Source organism: Gossypium hirsutum, chromosome A08 (genome assembly GCF_007990345.1).
Source record: "Gossypium hirsutum isolate 1008001.06 chromosome A08, Gossypium_hirsutum_v2.1, whole genome shotgun sequence".
NCBI lineage: Eukaryota > Viridiplantae > Streptophyta > Magnoliopsida > Malvales > Malvaceae > Gossypium > Gossypium hirsutum.
In genome coordinates this window covers 2868072-2888592 of record NC_053431.1, presented here as the reverse complement: position 1 = coordinate 2888592, position 20521 = coordinate 2868072, and the positions used below count along the sequence as shown (strand labels likewise).

Below are 20521 nucleotides of genomic sequence, written 5' to 3'. Positions count from 1 at the left end.
TTTTTTTCTAATTTTTAGCATTATTTAGTTGGATTTTAAATTTTTTAGGAGGAAAAGGTTAAAAATCACGAGGAAAAATTTAATTTGTAATTTTTTTATTAGAAATGTATAAAGATCACAGTTTTATACAATTTTTTTCTTGTTTTCCTGTTAGTCAAAGGTAGTTTAATTAATGCTTTTCATTTATTTCCCTCGAAAAAGAAACTCTTCATTTCTTAACTTCTTTGGCATTGAAATATTTCACTGATAATTAGAATATAAAAAAAAATTAAAGTTGAGAGGCCTTTTTTTGAATTTTTATTTTAGAGTTTCTAATTTTAAATTTTCTTTAAAGGACATGTGTTTCAATAATACATATATTTGCCATAAGATGCATGTCTGCATGGTTATGCTCGTAGAACTAATGTTCACTTCAATTCGACTTTGGCATATTGAATAAGAAATAAAATATTTTCTAATTTAATATATATATTCTATTTTAGATACGAAGGCATGAAGCATGATGCTCGAGATTGACCAATTGATATTTTAGCAATTCCATCATTGTCATTATAATATAAAAATCAAGATATATAGTCACATTAAAAGATGACCAAATCTCTATAAGTACGAATTGCAATGCATGTCCCCTGTATCCACGTATCAATTATTACATTGAACATCACATTTTGCTCTAAAGCTTCAATCTCCCATTTCATCCATGGCTTCCGCTCTTGTAACTCGTATTCATGAAATCTATGATAGAATTGCCAAGCTCGAGTCTTTGAAGCCTTCAGAAGATGTCAATACCCTCTTAACTCACCTCGTCAAACTATGCATCCCACCTTCGAATATTATTATCGAAGATTTATCACAAGAAATTCAGGACATGCGTATGAACCTCATAGTTCTTAGTGGCCATGCAGAAGGTTTACTAGAGCTTGAATTTGCGACATTCCTATCGAAAATCCCTCACCCGTTCAAGAACCTCGATCTCTTCCCTTATTATGGGAACTACGTCAAGCTAGCTGGGTTGGAGTACAAAATTCTTAGCGAACATGGGATGGTGCAGCCAAAGAAAGTAGCCTTTGTAGGCTCGGGTCCGTTGCCTCTAACCTCCATTGTAATGGCAACCCATCACATGAAATCCACTCATTTCGACAACTTCGATATCGATGAAGCGGCCAACTACGTGGCTCACCAAATAATCGCGTCAGATGACGAGCTCGAGAAGCGAATGAAGTTCGTGACACGCGACATAATGGATGTAACGGAGGAGCTAGGGGAATATGATTGTATATTTTTGGCAGCTTTGGTTGGGATAAGCAAAGAAGAGAAGTTTAAAATTGTTGGGCACATAAGGAAGTACATGAAGGGAGGTGGGTTATTGCTTGTGAGGAGTGCCAATGGAGCTAGGGCGTTTTTGTACCCTGTTGTGAAAGAGCTTGATTTGCCTGGTTTTGAGCTACTTTCAATCTTTCATCCCACTGATGAAGTCATCAACTCTGTTGTTCTCGTGAGGAAGCCCATTTTTCAAGATTAGAAGAACTCTAAAAATGTCATAATAGTTAGGGTTTTCGTACCCGAATTTTCACTTCAGTTCAATTCGAAAGTTTGAAGCTCAAAAAATAAACTGGGTTTTACTTTAACTGACTGTATCAAGCTTGGTATGTTATTTCTTTTCATAATTTTCTTGTTTCAAAGATGCTATATATATGTTTGTATTTCCCTACTTTTCATGTTACTACATTATCAGTTTCACTTTCGTAAGCACATTGTAATCCAAATCATTTTTCGAATATTCTAATCCGTAAAAATCCGAATTCAAATATGCTAAAATTCTTTATATATAGAAAATAAAAATTATAACCATTTTGTAATCTAAATCTATATCCATTATCCAAATAAACAAGTTGAATTCAAAATATTTTAAGTTCAAATTTGCAATATTTAAATATGCAAAAAGACAGATTAAATATTTGAATCTGCAATCCAAATTATCATCTCGAATTGAGTTATTTAAATTTTAAATTTTTTAACTAATTTAAATTTCACTTATTTCAACTTTAAATCATTCTAAGCTTGTAATATTTCGGGTTTATAATATTTTAAATTCAAATAATTTTAAGTTTGCATGTTATTACTTTTTATAATCAAATCAATTTACATCGGTTTAGATTTAAATTAGTCGGATTGAATTTCACATTCTAATGGACACGTTGTCAACATACATCTGAGACGCAACAGAGATCAAAGGAGTGACAGAGGAAACATTTGAACAACATCGGGGAAACATTGACATTGTAAGGCCCTAAAAATTATGGGCCGAAAGAGAGTTGTGTAAGGCCCAAAAATTAAATTCTCTTACTCAACCCTATTCGTGCCGGATAACCCAATCTATAAATTTTATATTTTACCATTATAATTAAAAAACTAATTTTATCACTAAAATTTTAATTCAAGTTTGTTTAGTTCTAGAAACGGTCTTATTTTAAAGACGATTAAGACAAGTTGAATATGGAAAACCTAACAATTACTCTAACATTTAATCAGATTTTATTAGAATTATGTGACTCGAATTCCGTTTAATCAGGTCCGAAAAATTTAAAATGCAACTCACTTGTTAAAAAAATAAAATAGAGAAATAAAATAGGGTTACGAGTCTTTAAGACCCCAAAATTTTGACAATTTTTTTTCTTAGGAACACATACAAGATTCGTCACTACAAAGAGGATAATAGTAACCTCACGATTAATTACATCATTTATGAATTTCATAGTAATAAAAATACATGTCCTATCGAAATAGAATTTGTAACTTGTTATCCTCTTGCCTAGCGAGCAAGGATTTACCTCCATAGAAAAGATGATTCGTTCGAATCCGCATAAAAGTCCAACTCCGTTGCATTGCCAGAATCCATGTTATACATTTGAAAGAGGTTGACCTCTTTGCTTCTCTCATGGTACAATCCTCTTCCCGCTGAGCCCCCTTTCTCCTCGATCCACAGAGACAAAACCGTATAGGACTATATTTCTTCTATTAGACATTGATTATAATAAGGTTGTTTAACTTTTAAAATATGTGTAGTCGAAAACCTTTTGTATCATGGTTGTTTTTCAACATTCATAAATCTCTTCTTTTGTCTGTGTTTTTTTTCGATAAGAATTTTTTACGTAAAATCTGCGTATTCTTAGTTTTTCTTTCTTACCACTTTACAATCACTCCTACTATCATTATTAACGTATAATATATTTAATTTTTTTTAGTAAATCCAATTCAATTTAATGATTGAGTTTTCTCAGTTGTAATAAGCTTACGTAAAAATTTCATATATTATCAATCAACTAGACAAATGTGAACCCTAGTGAAGGGAAAGCATATAATAGAAGTTGAAAGTGTTACCGCGTCGAGGGATGCCTGAGGTCCCTTCTCAATACGTAAGATATTGGTATCCAGTGTGTCCACAGCTTTGCATGCATCAATGAGTTTGATTTTTTCAACAACTTTGGTTCAAATAGTTCATAGTCAATTTATTCTTCAACCTCTATCTAGAAAACAAAAAGGTATATGTGTAGATTAATATAATGATTCCTCAACAATTTTAATCTACTTTATTTACATTCCTTTATCAATTAAATAAACAATGATTAAAGGAAATTTGTTCATTAATGGGATCAAATAAAATACATCCATTTCATTTTGTATTTATCTAACAAACATTTTAATTAATAATTTTGTTATACGTACACGAGGTGAAGCTAGAAATTTTCTTTGGAAGGTCAGAATTAAATTATGTATTTTTATGAGAAATAAAATAAAATATTATCGTTATATTAATTTATATATTTATATATTTGAAAGAATTAAATTTAAATTTTATCATTTTGGGAAGGTCAAAGTACAATTTGATAATTTACTAATTTATAATTTTATAAAATCTAAGAAAAAAAATTCTATTTTCTCATTTTAAGGGGGGCTTTGGCCACTGCCATCCCCCTTAGTGTTGCCTTTGCCCATATCTCGTGACTTTCCAACATTGAAATATACTCTGTGAGTTAAGGTCACTTACAAAAACAAGATCTTAGAGACCCTCTACCTTGAGGGCCCATAGTAAGGCGAGTAGATATATATTGTGTGGACACCCACCATTGGTGCATCATATTTACTCGTTGTCTTGACATAACAACCCATACCTAGGAGGAAGAGACATTAGTAGATCGATTAGGCTCCAAAAAATATGAAACTAATAAGAGAACAACACGTGGAGCTTTGAAAAAGACTAGCAACACTTTTTATAAGATTCTCTAAGCCCAAGAATGAGCCCCTCTCTCTCTCTCCAAAAACTTTAGGCCTCAAATGCTTCTCCTTCTTTCAATTACCATCGCTTACAACTACTTACAACTCTTCATTTACCGTGTAAACTATCATTAATCAACATAATTCCATCTTACTATCAACAAGCTCAAAAATAGTTTTATGTTCAATAATAACTTAAATTTCACTTGTTGTTTATACTTTTATATGTATATGTTTAAATTTGTATCTTACTTCTTTAGAAACATATTTTTTTATACTTGTTCATGAACATATATTTTTAATTTTATATGTTGACGTTTGAACATATATTTGATTTTAAATATACTTAAAAATAAGGGAGAATAAGTGTATAATAAATTCCATGCAACATCCATAAATAATTACACGATACCTTATTTATTGATAACATTTCATAATACTATTCACTGATAATATCTTATAACAAACGTGTATCAAATATTATTCTTTCATAACAAGATTTTTCATTTATTTATTGCCTTAAGCAACAAGTATTTTCTTTATTTGAACCGAAAAGAGTATCATCTAAAAATAAAGCATGTTGTAAATCTCAAATTTGAATATTAAACTTATTTAAAAAGATTACTAAATAATAAAAAATTTAAGTCTTTTATTAGTTATTAGTAGTTCAACATCTAGAAAGAAAAAGGGTTAATCATTACTATTTCTTGGTTTGCTACATATTAGCATTAAAAATAACTTGATTTTGTTTTCGATACACAAATATGGGTTTTATTAGTTTTGACTTTTTTATTTTTTAATATTTATTTACCTCTTTAAAATATTTTATTGTAATTAAATTAGTTGAGAATTTTCACACTTTTCTACATACTAAGTCCCAATATCTTACGTAAAGAACAAAGATATTCAAAGTTGGATTTGTACCGGAACTTGTTATCACTCTACACGTTTTCATTTAATTTTCTAACTGTTTTTCACACCAACTTTTCAGAAAATTATATATTTTTTACTATAGATGAACAGTATATTTACTTATTTACTTATTATTAATATAAAATAATAAGAATAATAAAATTAAATACTATAATAATACTATAAAATAAAATAAGAACACAGTTCATCGAAACACGCACTTAAATTTTTACTAAAATTTGCTCATAACTCATGATTCCAATAATTTGTTGGAATGAGCCGAATGAGGAACCTACGTAAGTCTTCCACCAACCAGACTTAATTGTTTATGTATATAATAATAGTTATTGAAGGCTATATTATAACACGTATATAGGCTCGTATTCCGAACAACGTCAGATGTTTTGACTTCTATCAAAAACGTAGAATCATGCCGAAAGCACTATAATATTCGAATGATAACATTTATTATTGAACTTATATTACACGTTACAGAACATAGAACAAATTACACACGATATCTGTCTTTAAGTATATGACTTACTAGTGAACAAAGATTTAAAGAACATTCATAAATTTAACCAATAAAATCTCTGCTATAACAAATTTAGAATCCCTGTTAATGAACACTGCATTCTTTGGGAAGTCCCTGAGGGAATCGCTTGGTGTCAGTGCAGTAATTGTAAATCATGTAATTTTTCTGAACCCATTTTAGCCTTTGTTGGCTCGTTATATCCAGTTCTTGCGATAGCCATGAATTTTGAGAGGGTGAGGTGGAGGAACATGATGATTTCCCGGAGGACCAGACACATGCATCAGCCTTGTAATTCCTGTAAGCAGCAGTGAAAGGAGCTTTGCTCCAATCTGTCTTAACAACGCCACCTCGAGTGGCCCAATTATCGGCGTTCCAAAGACTCGAATACACTCTCATCGGCTGGCTCTTTGGGAACGCAACGCCCATCGATTCCAAGTTCTTGAACTCCCTGATCGGAGTCCCATCAACAGAGAAGCTGTGAACATTCAAAAGAATCACAATTAAACATAATGAAAATAATCGAAACTGTAAAATTAAAAAAGGAGGGGGGTTGTAAAAGAAGACATACATAATACGTTGAGGGTTCCAAAGAAGGGAGTAGGTGTGGAAGTCTTTGGTGGGATCGAACCAAAGGTAGAACTGTTGCTCTTTGTCACCTTTGCCTTGTGTATATACATTGGTGTGGACTATGTATGGGTCTCCGCTTAGGTTCCCCAAGAACTCGAAGTCGATTTCATCCCATGTCGACCCTTCCGAACGAAGCTGCAATTGTCACCCCACATATCAGCACAGAGTTGTAATATAAATAAGAGTCAAGTAGGAGGATAAAACTTACATAATAAGTGGTAACAGTGCCAGCAGAGTTGCCTGGGACCAGTTTAATGTTCATATCGATCTTCCCAAACAGATACTGGTTCTTGGATTGAAAACCAGAGCCGGAGAATTTGTCGAGGGTGAGAGTGAGAAGGTTTCCGTTTTCGAGAATCTTGCCCCTGCCATCACCCCAAGTAACTTCGATGTCTTGGTTAAAGTTGGCAGCTGAAGCAAGTATTACAAAGCTGAATAAAAGAGATAGAAGCAACGAAGTGGTCATTGTTTTGGTGGGTTTGTATTGTAATTCAGATTATGATGTTTGAAATGGGGGAGTGGTGGAGGGTGGTTATATAGGGAGGAAGGATTTGGTGAAACAGAGTAGAGAGGGGGTTGTTTGGAAGCTTCGTGCAATGTGTTTCCGTCGGGACATTAAAGTGAATCAAAGTTGTAAACAGCTGGAACAATAAAAGAGAAAGGAAGAAAAGAAAATGGTCCTAATAATAATAACAATAATAATACATTACTAATGGCTGTTCCTTGGTTTCATGCATGTAAATTTATGAGTTTGGTGCCGCCTTTCTATGTTTGATTACAGTGCATGCAGATATGTATGTGATGAATTTAAATTAAGCTTTAACTTAAATTTTCAAAGATTTTATTTGAATTGGAAAACGGAGGAAAACACTCACAATTACGCGGTTGAGATTGAGATTGGGGTTGGGGTTAGGGTCGGCGACCGAACCGAATAGGTTCATAACCATAGACAGAGAGGACCACAAGATTCCATTAGGCTAGAGCCTATGGTGTTAATTAGTGAGTGCTTGTCATATTAGTTGACAGGGTCAGCTCTAAATTAACCTTTGGGAACAAGACAAAAAATTCAACCACTGAGATCATCACGTCAAACAAGATAGTTATCTCATTATTATTAAACAATCTGACACTATTTTCTTCTCTTGTTTATACTATTATAATAATAAAATGATCAAATATGCCAACACTGCGGTTTCAAAATGTTGGTTCCTTTTAATCCAGACAAGGAAGATCCATGGTTTTGATTATTACAAGGAGTTCTGTAATGAAGAAAAAACTGTGTTAGGCATCCAGTTTCTTCTGTAGTTCATATTCCAACTAGCTAGCTCACTCATATGAAAATGTTTAATCATAAAATTTATTAGTAATAAATATGATCATTACACTTAACGTAATTATTAATTAAAATTATTAAAATTTATATAATCCGAATCCTATCATTTATTAAAAAATAAATATTTTAATTTATTTTGATATCCCTATTTGTTTTGGTAATCCATCAAATCCAAATGTTAAATAATGGTTCTCTCTTTTCATATGATATGAAGAGGGTTGAGTGGCTTAGGAATTGAAGTCCAAGTCGGTGGATAATTATGAAAAAGAGATAAGATTACAAAAATTTAACAGCTGGCTGCCAAATGGTTGTTGTGAATTACTTAATCCTGAAAAAGGGTTTACTATTAGTTAAGCAAATTGCATCCCCATTTATTCGTTTCCCAATTTCATCCTACTTTTGTCATTAAATATTCTATATTTAAAACTATTGTTTTTTTATTTTTTTTACGACGATTCATCTATTATTTTTAATATTTTATTTATATGAATTATGTATATCAAATTTAATATGAAGTTAAAGTCAGATGTAATTTCTGTTAGATTGTGAGAAATTCGACAAGGCTTAATACAAAATAAAAAGGGCATATAAAACCTGATCGTCAAAGTCAATGTGCTTGGTGGTGTATCTCTTTAATCACCCTGAAGATTTCAGCATCCTTTGGGTCTTTGGTGGGTAACTGCCTTGCTTTAATTAGAGGAAGGTTGGGTACAAGTTGATTCTTTTTGTATTAAAAAATTATTATTTATTTTATATATAAAAAATTTAATTATTAAATATATTGATATAAATAATATTTTAGATCAGTATGATAGAGATATTAAATTGATTCGAAATTTTATATACATGACAAATATAATTATATTGATAAATTCAATGGTTGAATTATTAAAATATCAATCATAAAACAATTATGAAATTATGTAAAACCATGTTAGTTTTTCACGTGTAAGTGGATTCTTCACATCTAAGTTTATGTTTTACTTGTATAAATTGTACATGGTTAAGTTAATTTCATTGAGTTAATTTATTTAATTATTCATTTAATACTTGTTAATTCTGATAATAATTGTTGTTATAGATTTTTTTTAAGAGTTTATAAATATAAATATAGTACAATTATAAATACATATTCGAACATCGAAATATAACTGAATAAAACTTATCAATTACATTTGCGTAAAGTAGGACTTGAATTTGAATACTTAAAAAACTAAGATTTTATATTGCCAATGATATCAACGCTTAATTAGTGATAATTGTTGATATAATTATAATTTTAAATTTTAAATATAATTATTTTAATTGTGTGACTCGAATCTCGACACTTATTAAAGAAATAAATAAAATGGTAAAAATTTTGTTAATATTTCAAACAATAAATTAATATATGGAGATGATGTAAACAGGATTTGGAGTCCAGTTGGGTACCGAATGCCTAAGGAAAAGGGTGATAGCAAAGGCCAATTGAGATGGGATGTATATCCACTTCAAGTCGGCTCACACAAAACAAAACACCAACATATCATTAGCACAGACTGCATATATATACTAACATAAATCACCCCACTTTCTTGGTTTCCATCATTATATCGACTCTAATTTGGATAAAAATGTTTTATTGTTTGAGAATAAATGTTTTAATATGAGTTGGATAATAATTTTTTAAAACCAATTTGCTTGAATAAATGCATTAAAGATAAGGTGGTATAGTATTGTGATTGTTGAGGGAAAGTTGGGACTTTCTGTATTGTTTTTTATGTTGAAATTTTGTTTTTCGTATTTTTAGGAAAACTCAATGGTTTGGGAAATGTGTTAATATTGTGTGTGATATTAATAATGGATTTTATAGGGGTTTAAATCATATATGTAATTTTAGTTTAGTAATTGTGGTACCTGGCATGGTTTAAACTCCATCAAAGTCGAATGTTTAATAATTTTTTTTGGTGATGAAATATTCTTTAATCTTCATGAACTCGTAGGACATTAGTCGAAGCTGGAAGACAAAATTTGAGATTAAAAATAAGTATAAACACCTTAAACATAATACTTTTATTGTTCGAGGGTCTGAAATTGATCTATTTAATTATGATAAAAATAATTAGAAATATGATATGATAATATAAAATTAAATATTTGGAGAAAAACAGTCAAGGAGTAAAAAAGATTGTATATGCCTGATGCACCATGTCTATTTTAAGAAAAATTAAGATCAAAGCGAAATATTAGTTTAAAATTATATTTAAAAATAAACTCATTTTTCTCTAAAAAAAACAATAAATATAACTATAATAATGGTAGAATATTAGGTTATTAAACTTTGATTTATTGGTAAAAGTAAAAATTTAGAATCATGAATATTTAGATTCAAATCCCTTTACTTGTAATTATGATGTATAGAATATCATATTTGACTGTTACCTTGTTTAATTTTTTCCGATTTGATCCAAAATTGTTTAATTCTTTAAGCGTTATAATAATTAAAAATCCACATCTTAATTGGGTCGACATATAATTATACTTATATAAGTATACCCATTTTTATACTAATGAAACTTTCAAAAATTAACGGGATATTAGGGAAAGTTTAAGTAGACCTAATAATTTCAAATAAATACAATTTAAACTTTTTAACTAAATCACGAATTTCCTTAACATGTTTTCAATAGTGCTAACTTTTTTTAATATATATATAATTTTGCATCTACCAAATGGCATATGAGGAGGGTCTGACCCTAGCCCTCAGGTGGGTTTCTCGTGAGTAACGAAGCGGTGGAAACGGCGCAGCAACGCCGATGAGACCCATCCTGACAACTCGGTGCTGTTCTCTGGGAGCTCTAGTCTAGTTTACCGAATATTCTACATAAATACCATACGGAACAGCCATAAAGATGATAAAAAGTAGGAGAATCTATACATAAAAAAGCCAAATAAGTAAATTCCAATACAAAAACAAATGTGCTTCCAGTATTCAGTCAAATTGTTGATCGTTGTTCGGTGAAGATGAAACTCAGCCAACAATTTGCTTACAAAATATCCCAGAAATCTTGATTGATGAAATAACAATTAACTGTAACAAACTCACACCTAAATGCCATTAGAAAAATCAATCAACAAGGAAAGAAAGGAGGGCCATGAATTTAAAACCAAATTTAGCCTCTCATATACAGTAAAATATATTTAATAATGGGAAGTCAAAAGAAGCGGCTTACTATACAGGAAATTGTACAAAGAGATTTCCCATTGCCTAATTTAGGGTTCTTCAAGAGTTTTGAAACCCCTTAATTTCATACATTGTTGTTGTTAGCAACTTCCAAAACCATAGTACCAATACGACTTGTTGATAGCCTATTCTTCTTCTTCGTCTTCTAACTCGACTACCTGTGCCCGTCTCTCAGCAGCTTTCTTCCGGATGAAGAAACCCCATCTCATCGCGGCCTTGATCTTTAGCCACCCGACAACAGCTTTGCCAGGACGTGAACGATCTTCGTCTATGAAGTTTACCATTGGGGATGGCATGTAATTTGGGAATCCAAACCCACCATCCTCTGTCACAGTAGCATGGTGACCTCCCATGCTGAAGAGGCGGAGGAGATGTTGCATATCTTCATTCTCGAGCATTTCATGACTTCTGAGGCGAATCTCCTCCTCAGAAAACAAGTCCTCGACTCCCTTGTCTCTGTTGTTCGACCAATCGTCAAAGGGATTAAGATTTGACGGCTGCATTGAAGAACTAGCATTGTGGAATCCTAAGGTAGATGACTGTGGAGGACCAAGAGCCAGCCCAACAGCATTATTATTAGTTCTTGAGCTTTGTGGTTGCTCTGAATTGTCAACCAGCTGATCATATTGCAAAAATTGTGTGCCGTCAAATTCACTACGAGAATTCGAATTCACAAGCTCTGATTGTCCCGAGTATCTCGTAGACTGATTATCATTAAATCCTGCATTAACCGAAAGAAAGAAATGCAGTTAACAAAATGCCAGCAGTTATTTGTTGAAACAGAAAAACGTCGGTAGACTCTTTCACCAGTAACATGGTATCATAACAACATTCTTTTAGACCCAAACTTTTTTCACTTCCCAATAAAACAAAAGGTCATCAATGAACACGCCTTTCCTGTTGATCCGAACCCAAACTGATTCGAGCCATGAAAGATTAGTGGGAAATTGAACTACTTGACAATTACTAGATCAGATGTTTCTTTTATGTGTTGGTCAAATTTTAGAGTTTTGCTGTATTATTAGGCAGGTTCCATTTTTTATGCATTGAGCCTAATACATAGCAAGCATTCATCTTGTAGAAATGTCAATGTTCTATCTCGTAAGTAAGCACAGAAAAAACAAAATGATGTTTATAAAAATAACTCCGGAAAGATCAAGTTAAGCTACACGAATGAAATGAAAAATCCTTTAAAGCTAAGGATAATGTAATCATAATCCTTACCTCCAGCTTGTGGGCCTGAGTGCACTTCCTCAGTAGGAACAGCAACTGGTAACCGTGGTAACTGCAACTGATGATTAGGGTAGCATATCGCATCCGTCTGAGGTTCATTTCGGGCACTTGACCTCCTATTTTGCTTGAAGTTCAACAGTGACTTGCCATCATACTCTATGACTTGAAGCCAATTGTCATAGGCTTTCTTCACCAGCGTATCTACATAAACCTGCAAGAATTTTTGGTCCCTTTTTCAAATTAGTGAAACTATTTTTATTAAGTTCAAAATATAAATTGAAAATAACACCAACCCAGAGCTTAAGCAGCTGAAAGTAATAACCAGACAAACCCAACCAAAGTTATATCAGAAGGCAAAAAAACAAAAACTTCATTGTGAAGAAAATTAAAGCAACTCCAAGTTATCTGATAAAAATTACTGTAGGCCTAGGTAACATTGCTGCTAACACATCTCATAGATGTTGTATTTAATTGACAGGTGAAAAACAGCATACATATTACCCACCTTTTGACTATCAGAGAGAGAATCAGCAGGTAAATACTGTTCCCCAGAAATAAGGCCATTCAACTCATAGATGTTATTGAAGACAACACCAACATCTCTTGTATCATCAGTATAGTAAACATAAAACTTTCCGCTGAGCACACAAGTCTTTGCATGATCTAAGAGAGCCTCCCACATCTTATTTGACATACCACTTCCAAGAATCTACAGAACATAGACAAAAATATCAGAAGGGGAAAAGAAAGCAATAGTACTTTGATTTCAGAACCGAAATCCAACTCACAGTTCGTAACTTCTGTTGATCCCTGACCGCAACCCGCAAAAAGTCTTCGACAGTGAATATTCCTGCAGTGTTAAGCTTCTTGTGGAATGACCCATCTTTCCCAATCTTTTCCAATCTCCATACCTCATCATTTAATGCAGGTGGATAGTGCTTCTTATACACTGTCAAGCAACTCAATTAAAAAGATTCTACAAATCCACAAATGAAAAACTAGATATAGTATAAAGTATGAACTCACATTCGCCTCTGTGATCCTTGACAGTAAAGGCCTCTGTCTTTGCTTCCCGTACACGCATACCCTCACAATATCCAGAAGCAACCTTCAAGCCAAGCCTGAATTTCCTGCTTCTTATCCAACTTGAGTTGTCAGTAAAAGTGAGATCTCCTAGCGTTCCTACCCCCTCTTTGAGGATCACTTGCAAGTCACCAGTCAGCAGTGGCCTTTTCCCTTCCCGCTCTTTTACCACATGGCTCTCAAATTCTTCTTGCGTCCAATCTTCATCATCCTCATTGTTGAAATCACCTTCAAGCACAACGACATCTAGCTTAACAGAGGCCTCAGGTACAGTTGTTACAACGTGTCCAGTCTTACTGTCAACTAGAACAATATGGATAGCAGCACCCTGCTCTCCTTCGACCTTTCCTCCTGTGAAAAGGGGAAGAGATAATCTAGACCTGAAGTGGAGCTGTAAGCTCCGTCCATCTGGACCTTCAATTTTTTTTGGAGAAGACCTAAAAACCAAAAGTATTAGAAGATCATCAATACAAGAAAAGTAAAAGGCATCGCAGGACAAGAGGAAAGAAGAAAGGTAGGGAGCCACTGAGACAATAAGAATCTTAAAACCAAAGAACAGGCGGTTCTTGTAAACAAGCATGGCATCAAAAAGGATTAAAAAAATATTTCATTCATAGAAAGTAGAGTACCAATCAACCAACCAAAAACATAATAGAAAATATCATTAACACAAGTTTATTCTCTGGGTTTCATCTTTTGCTATCGAATGCATTAATGATGCTCAAGTATATCAAAAGGCAAGCAACTAACTAGCCAATATCCTACAAAGAAAGAACAAGAAAAGAATCAAACCTAAGAGCATTTCAAAACTCTTTAGAATCTCACTGCAGCACTTCAATTCTCATGTGCAATATTCATAGAAGCCAGCTACTTAATGAGACAATACCAAACACAAAAACTAATAGAATTAACAGAAACTGTTGTCATCATTCATAGTTCAAACATTCAGCAAAATACCTACAATTCTTCAAGCAATTGCTAAAATGAGTAGTAGTAACAAAAGACACAATGTGCTTAATATGAGGTTCTCACATTATCATGCACAATGCTAAAACATCCTGGAATTTCTCACAATAATCATTATTTCCTAAAACCCGGAAATTCAGAAACAATATTTAAAGCCTCCAGCTACTGCAACTGACATCAATTGATAAGAAAACAGTTGTTTTATCACATAAGGTTTGACCTTCCAAAATCTCAAATTTCCAAAATCATTGGGCATGTAACACAACTTAACATATCATTGTCCATGTCTTCAATTCAAAAAGATAATTTTTTTTTAAATTAAGACATCGTAATAAAGATAATTAACTCTACAGATGTAAATGATCAGACAAATATTAACCTTCCACTAAGTCTAGGAGGTCCTAATTTTGCCAAAGCTCTTTCCACCTCTTCACTTACCTGCAAAGCATCAAACAGACATGATAAGAAGGAAACACAAGTGGAAAAGAACACATTCCAAAGGGAAAAATGATAGAATACACAACAGATCTAAGAAACACACTAGAAACTGTTGGTCGAAATTGGGCACATAAATGCAACAGAAAAGGGTCATTTTAGTATTATCTAACAAAATCAGGACACAAACAGTGAACATCTATGTTAAATGGATGCAGGCAGGCTAGTCTTCATACCTCAGATGCCCTGTCCATGAGTGATATGCAAACCCTAAAAAAGCCATCATCACACTCAAAAGATAGGCAGGCACATGTGCATGGAAAGTGATCAATTATAATAAAACCAAGGAAGTCAAACTTCCATATTTTCCATATCATTAACTTGCTTAAAAGGGTCAGGGAGAGAGAGTAAGAATGGTTAATACCCCAGAAGGGATAGTCATTCTTTAAGATAGTGATAAATGCAACAAAGAATTGTCTAAAAGTCTATTCAGGACTCTATCTCCCATAAGCATGAGTTAAGTCTAGGATTTATTGAAAATGTATACAAGAAGCATGCAATTTGTGACAACAGTAATAAACATTAGAAAACAGGTGAACAATCACACCAAAATCTGATTGAATGCCAGCCTTCATATCTAACAACATAAAAGTAAGGGAAAAACTAGAGCAGTTCAAAAATATGACAGGGAAAATCAAACTTATATGCTGTGAAGGTTTTATGAGAAAATATACGAACAAGTTAAAAACAAATGGCATTCTCTTTCAATTCACTCACATGTAAATCTTAAATTGTGAAAAGGGTATGTTGTGTGTGCATCTCAGTAACAAAAAGAACAGGCACTTGCGCACAAAAAGCGGAATAGATGCAGGTTCATGTGCAGGCAAATATAAGCATTTCTATACAGCACCAATTTAGAATAAACCTCCAATCAGAAGAACAATGCTCGTCAAAAACATCGCCTTACAATTTAAGGCAGATTCTTTGAGCTAGAATTAAGACAACTATAACCTACCCTATAGATGCATTGATCACACATTGACTAATAGTTTCTTGAAGTCCTACAAACACACCCCACAATAAAGAGGAATTGATTGCAAAGAATGAAAAAACAATAGGACATGGATCTTACAACTCTACGAAGAATGGGTTCCAAAGATGAGCAGAGTTTCTGCAGGCTATCCACCTTAAGAGCTTCTACAATTACACTGCATATCATACAAATATAATTTCTGAGAAAAATTGCCAACTGCTAAGCCCATAGAAAGAGAAAAGTTTTTAAACTCCCCAAGTGCATCACACAATCAAACGACTAAAAGCCCAAAAACCTTATCCAGTTATTAATTCATTGGCCTAGTAGAATAAGATTTTTATCTCAACTCCCCCAATTAATGTGATTGGTCTGATATGGTACTCGGTTTTTGCTTCCTAGAAACTTGCAGCAAGATCATCATGGACTAAAAATGAAAAAAATTAATGATAAATAACAGAATAGTTCTACATAAAACCAAAGTTACATAGTTTGTTGTGAAAATATTTCAATCTCTAATTACCCAAAAATTATTTTCTTTTAAACAAAAATTAAAATTAAAACAAACAATTAGGATCCACAAATAACTTCTCAAAGTATGCCAGAAAACGAAGTAAAGAAACAAACAAGGTAGGAAAAGGGGAAAAGAAAAAAAAGCAAAAACCTAGCTAAAGCGGGACGTTTTGGCTCGGGCTGCTGGTTATCATCTCCATCCAAGCTCCTCTTCCCTCTAGCCATACTATTAGTCCTCTCCATATACCTAGTATGCATTTTGTGAGTACCAAATTCAAAACCCTAATTTTTCCCAGATCTGAACAGCCAAAACAAAACAACACTCAGAAAAATCACTGATTTAAGTAAAAAAGTTCAAATTCACACTACTCGAAACCATAATCTTCCATTTAAACACCAGAAATAAATTCAATTAGAAAATAAAAAAATAAAAAAAAAATCAGCAAAAATTACGTTCTTACTATTACTAATCAGTTACTCTCAATTTTAACAGCAGAAAACAATAAACATAAACAAAAACGGGAAATTTATTTTCTGTTTTTGATAAATTGAAGAAAAAAGAAGAAAACCTAAGGGGAAAAATAGGGAAATTTTGAAGAGTATAGGGGAGTCTACTATGGCGACTCTTAGCAGAGACGTGATTTTCAAGGAAGGATCCTGTACGCCTGATTTACGGTAAATACAGTGGAGTCAACGGATGAAGATAACGGTGATAGCTTTTTGATGGAGTTTTTGTGGAGGGTTTTGAGAGATTGAATTTGATGAAAGAGACTACGGTGGAGATCGATGCAGTGAATAATTTTTAGCAGATTGAATATTCGTTGATCATTAGCTTACGAAGGGTAGAAGACCTGTGATTAAATCGCCACCGTACGTCGGCATTTACCACGTCATTTTAGACATGTTTATGCTTTTTCTTTTGAAATGACGTCATGTTTTTTGGCGTGACGCACGTCACCTGCCGAGTCACCAGAATTGTAAATTAATAATTGGGTAACTAAATTGTTGGTAAGTAAACCCTCCAGTTTTCTGTATTTAGTTAAATTATGTTTATGGTTTTATTTTTAGGAATTTAATTTTTATACTCTTTAAATTTTAAAATTTGAGTTCGTTGAGCAGGATCGACTCTTTTAGGAGAAGTTTTTTGAAATGTCGTCTGTTAAGCAATCAACATTATCCTTAACAATTGAAGGTATTGTCACCGTGTCAAGGTTTTGCTTCTCAACTCCACAAAAAGCCCTATAAGTTCGCGTAATGGGAGTGCATTAGTTGGATGAGAAGGGAAGTACCTGGAGGAAAGGCGGAATATTAATCATGGAAAATACGCGTACAAGTATTCAAACTACCAACTAAGGCATAAGTAGCCTTTTTCTTGGGGTATGGTACCACTTGGACTACCCTTGGGGCTGTTGAATATCAACACCAACTTATTGAAAAATATATTTTGTCAATGTTTATATTCTAAAAAGTTTAATTTTGGTGAGTAATTTTTAGGTAAAGTTTAGTCTTAAGTTTTTGAAGATGTCATGTCATATGATGTTGGGACGTCACAAACTGTCGACCGACGTTGTGATGAGAGAAGATCGACGTCAAGATGAGGAACCTGTTTTTGGTAGAAAATGGAACTTTTTTATACCTATTTCAAACCAACCATTACAAAACTCATTTGGTACATAGATGCACATTAAATTCTGCACAAAATCATTCAAATATGCATCCACAACATCATTTACTCTTGACCAATCAACCAAATCAACATATCATAGTTTAACACCAAAACACATCTAACAACTTGTTTAAAACACAAACTAGTTTTTTTTTTACTTTCAAGCCATTTAAATCACGTCTCAACCATGCCATTTTTAAGTTCAATTCATACCAACACCTTAGTCATGCTCTATGACTATCAAATTTTCCATACAATTAATACATGTAACATTTAGTAATCTACCATCTTGTTCATAAATCATATAGGCATTACCAATTCATAAATAAACATTCATCAAGATTCGACCAAGATTACCATCCAAAATAACACTTATATTAGCCATATATACATGTCACATAACCAAGATTAAAACAAACAAAAAATCTACCAAATCGATAGTAAAATAGTGTGAGCTTCAAAGTGGTTCAATTGGCACATTCTGCAAACCAACAATCTACAAGGAAAAAAGGAGACAATAGGTAAACATTTTAAATGTTTAGTAAGTTGATATGAAAATTTACTTAACTTATCTTGATATTACAACAATGTATTAATTGAAATCCATTCACATTAAACATGACATCTTTTGGCATCCTCAACATTCATATACATGTCAAAAAAACGACCAATAGGTTAGTTGATCACACATCAAGTATTTACTGTAACAGTCCAATTTTTTTAGTGGTTTCGGAAACAGTGGTTTCAAAGCCACCAAATTCAGCGAGTAAGTTCGTAAATATTATTATTTAATATTTACGAGTCAAATATGATTTTAAAAAAGGTTTTTGAATTGATAATTTATGTTTTATAATGATTTATTAGGTTCGAGTGGTAAGATCCTAAGCCAAGTGGTTTTAAAAAGTGAGATATCGGGACATTGTTTCTATAAAATGAGTCATAAATATTTTTATAAATGTTTACGAAGTGCCATTAAGGTTAGGGGTGAGCGTTCGATCGAATCGAATCGAATCAAATGAAAAAATTTCGAGTTAATCGAGTTAACGAATCATATTTTATCATCCTAATTTGATTTGAAATTTTCTCGAATCAATTCGAGTGAGATGGAATTTGAATCGAATCGAATCGAATATATTTGTTCGAGTTAAATTTTAAAAAATAATTTTTGGTCCTTATAACCACTGTCACCTATCATAATAAAATTTGTCCACCTTAATCAAATTATTTATTAACTTTCATCACCTCATAATTTATTTATTAATCTTTTATATAGGGGTTAGCTTCTTTGCTTGTTTAGTTGTTTCAATTATCTTCAGATTCTTGTCACTATATATTTTGGAATTAAAAAATATATTAAATATAAAAATGTGATTTCTTAATAAAAGTTATTTTAAATATAAAATGTAAAATTGATACCAATATAAAATTTTAGCACGAATATTTTATGGCATAATTAATAATTCAATTTTAATATAAATATTTAATATGACTAAACAATTTAATAATATAAAATGTGAAATTTAATTTAATAATATAAATAGTATATATAAATAAAATTATTACTATTTATATTTAGTGATATTTTTTGGATAATTTTGATTTTTTATTTGAGACTAAAGGATGAGAAGTAAAAGTTTAGGAGAAAAATAAAAAGTTTTGAGGAATAAAAGTTTGAGGGAAGGTAAATGGGGAGTAAAATTTTGGAGGGAAAATATTAAATAAAATTTGGGGGGAGGGGTGGGTTTGGGGTAGATGGGAGGTGGGAGGTGGGAGGTGGGAGGTGGGATGGGAAGGGAGTAAAAGTTTTAGGGGGAAAGTGGGATGGAGTAAAAATTTTGGAGAAAAATAAAAAGTTTTGAGGGTTTTTGGGAGAAATTTTGAGAAAAAGTAAATGGGAGAATAAAATTTTGGTGGAAAATAGATTTTGGGTAGATTGGGAGGTTGGGATGGGAGTGGAATAAAAGTTTTGGGGGAAAAGTGAGAAGGAGTAAAAGTTTTGAAAGAAAAGTAAAAAGGTTCGAGAGTTTGAGATAAAAATGTAAAATATTATAGTTTGATATTCGAATTATTCGAATTATTCGAGTTATTCCAATTCGAAAACTCAACTCGATTCAAACTCGAAATTCGAAAAAAATTCGAGTTGACTCGAATAACTCGATTCGTTTAACTCGAAATTCGAGTTTTTTTTTTCGACTTTTTCGAGTCGAATCGAATTTTGCTCACCCCTAATTAAGGTGGTATTAAAGTTTCGTTGAAAAATTTTACCGTTTCGATAGTCAATTAATTAAAAAATACTAAATTGAAAAGGTACAAAGTTTACTAATTATAATAATTAAGTGATTAAATGGCTTGATTAATAAATAAGGAAGGACTTAAGTAATAAATATACCTAAATCAATGAGGTGGGACGGCATGTTAAGGTAAAATAATAAAATAAAGTGATTGAAGGGCAAAATCGTAATTTACCTGAAATTAAAATAAAACAAATCAAAATTTTAAAGGTTTCTATGCATTCTTCTTCTATCTTTCGGCCAAAACCGCCATAGGAGGGGGCTTTAAGTTGGTTCTTCATTTTTTGTTTCATATGAGTTCAATTCTTACATGTTTCTTATAATTTTTATGTTTTTGAGATCGTTGCAACTAGATCTAGCTAACTTATACCTTCGGTTTTTATTCTGTTAAAAATTTTG

At 32.2% G+C, this 20521-nt stretch overlaps 3 protein-coding genes across 6 annotated transcripts; 1 reads left to right on the top strand and 2 right to left on the bottom strand.

Moving 5' to 3' along the window:
* The first annotated feature begins 633 nt into the window (after positions 1 to 633).
* Positions 634 to 1748, top strand: LOC107926213 (nicotianamine synthase). The gene has a single exon (XM_016857000.2). It carries the CDS (start codon positions 701 to 703, stop codon positions 1520 to 1522), a length of 822 nt encoding a protein of 273 aa, XP_016712489.1. The 5' UTR covers positions 634 to 700; the 3' UTR covers positions 1523 to 1748.
* Positions 1749 to 5635: 3887 nt separating this feature from the next.
* LOC107926340 (xyloglucan endotransglucosylase/hydrolase protein 22) lies at positions 5636 to 7108 on the bottom strand. Its single transcript, XM_016857174.2, has 3 exons — positions 6558 to 7108; positions 6291 to 6484; positions 5636 to 6197 (listed from the first exon to the last, which is right to left on the bottom strand). The coding sequence occupies exons 1-3, from the start codon at positions 6813 to 6815 to the stop codon at positions 5807 to 5809; spliced, it is 843 nt and encodes a 280-aa protein (XP_016712663.2). The 5' UTR covers positions 6816 to 7108; the 3' UTR covers positions 5636 to 5806.
* Positions 7109 to 10600: 3492 nt separating this feature from the next.
* On the bottom strand, positions 10601 to 16990 carry LOC107926271 (calmodulin-binding protein 60 B). 4 transcript variants are annotated; one of them, XM_016857077.2, is made up of 9 exons: positions 16627 to 16990; positions 16317 to 16463; positions 15755 to 15830; positions 14567 to 14625; positions 13165 to 13658; positions 12927 to 13087; positions 12644 to 12847; positions 12130 to 12349; positions 10601 to 11626 (listed from the first exon to the last, which is right to left on the bottom strand). In XM_016857077.2, exons 2-9 carry the CDS (start codon positions 16421 to 16423, stop codon positions 11031 to 11033), a joined length of 1917 nt encoding a protein of 638 aa, XP_016712566.2. In that variant the 5' UTR covers positions 16424 to 16463; positions 16627 to 16990; the 3' UTR covers positions 10601 to 11030. The 4 variants fall into 4 exon arrangements, with proteins under 4 accessions (XP_016712566.2, XP_016712568.2, XP_016712567.2 ...); XM_016857079.2 differs by having other exon boundaries at positions 16781 to 16969; XM_016857078.2 differs by having other exon boundaries at positions 16735 to 16963.
* Positions 16991 to 20521: the final 3531 nt, after the last annotated feature.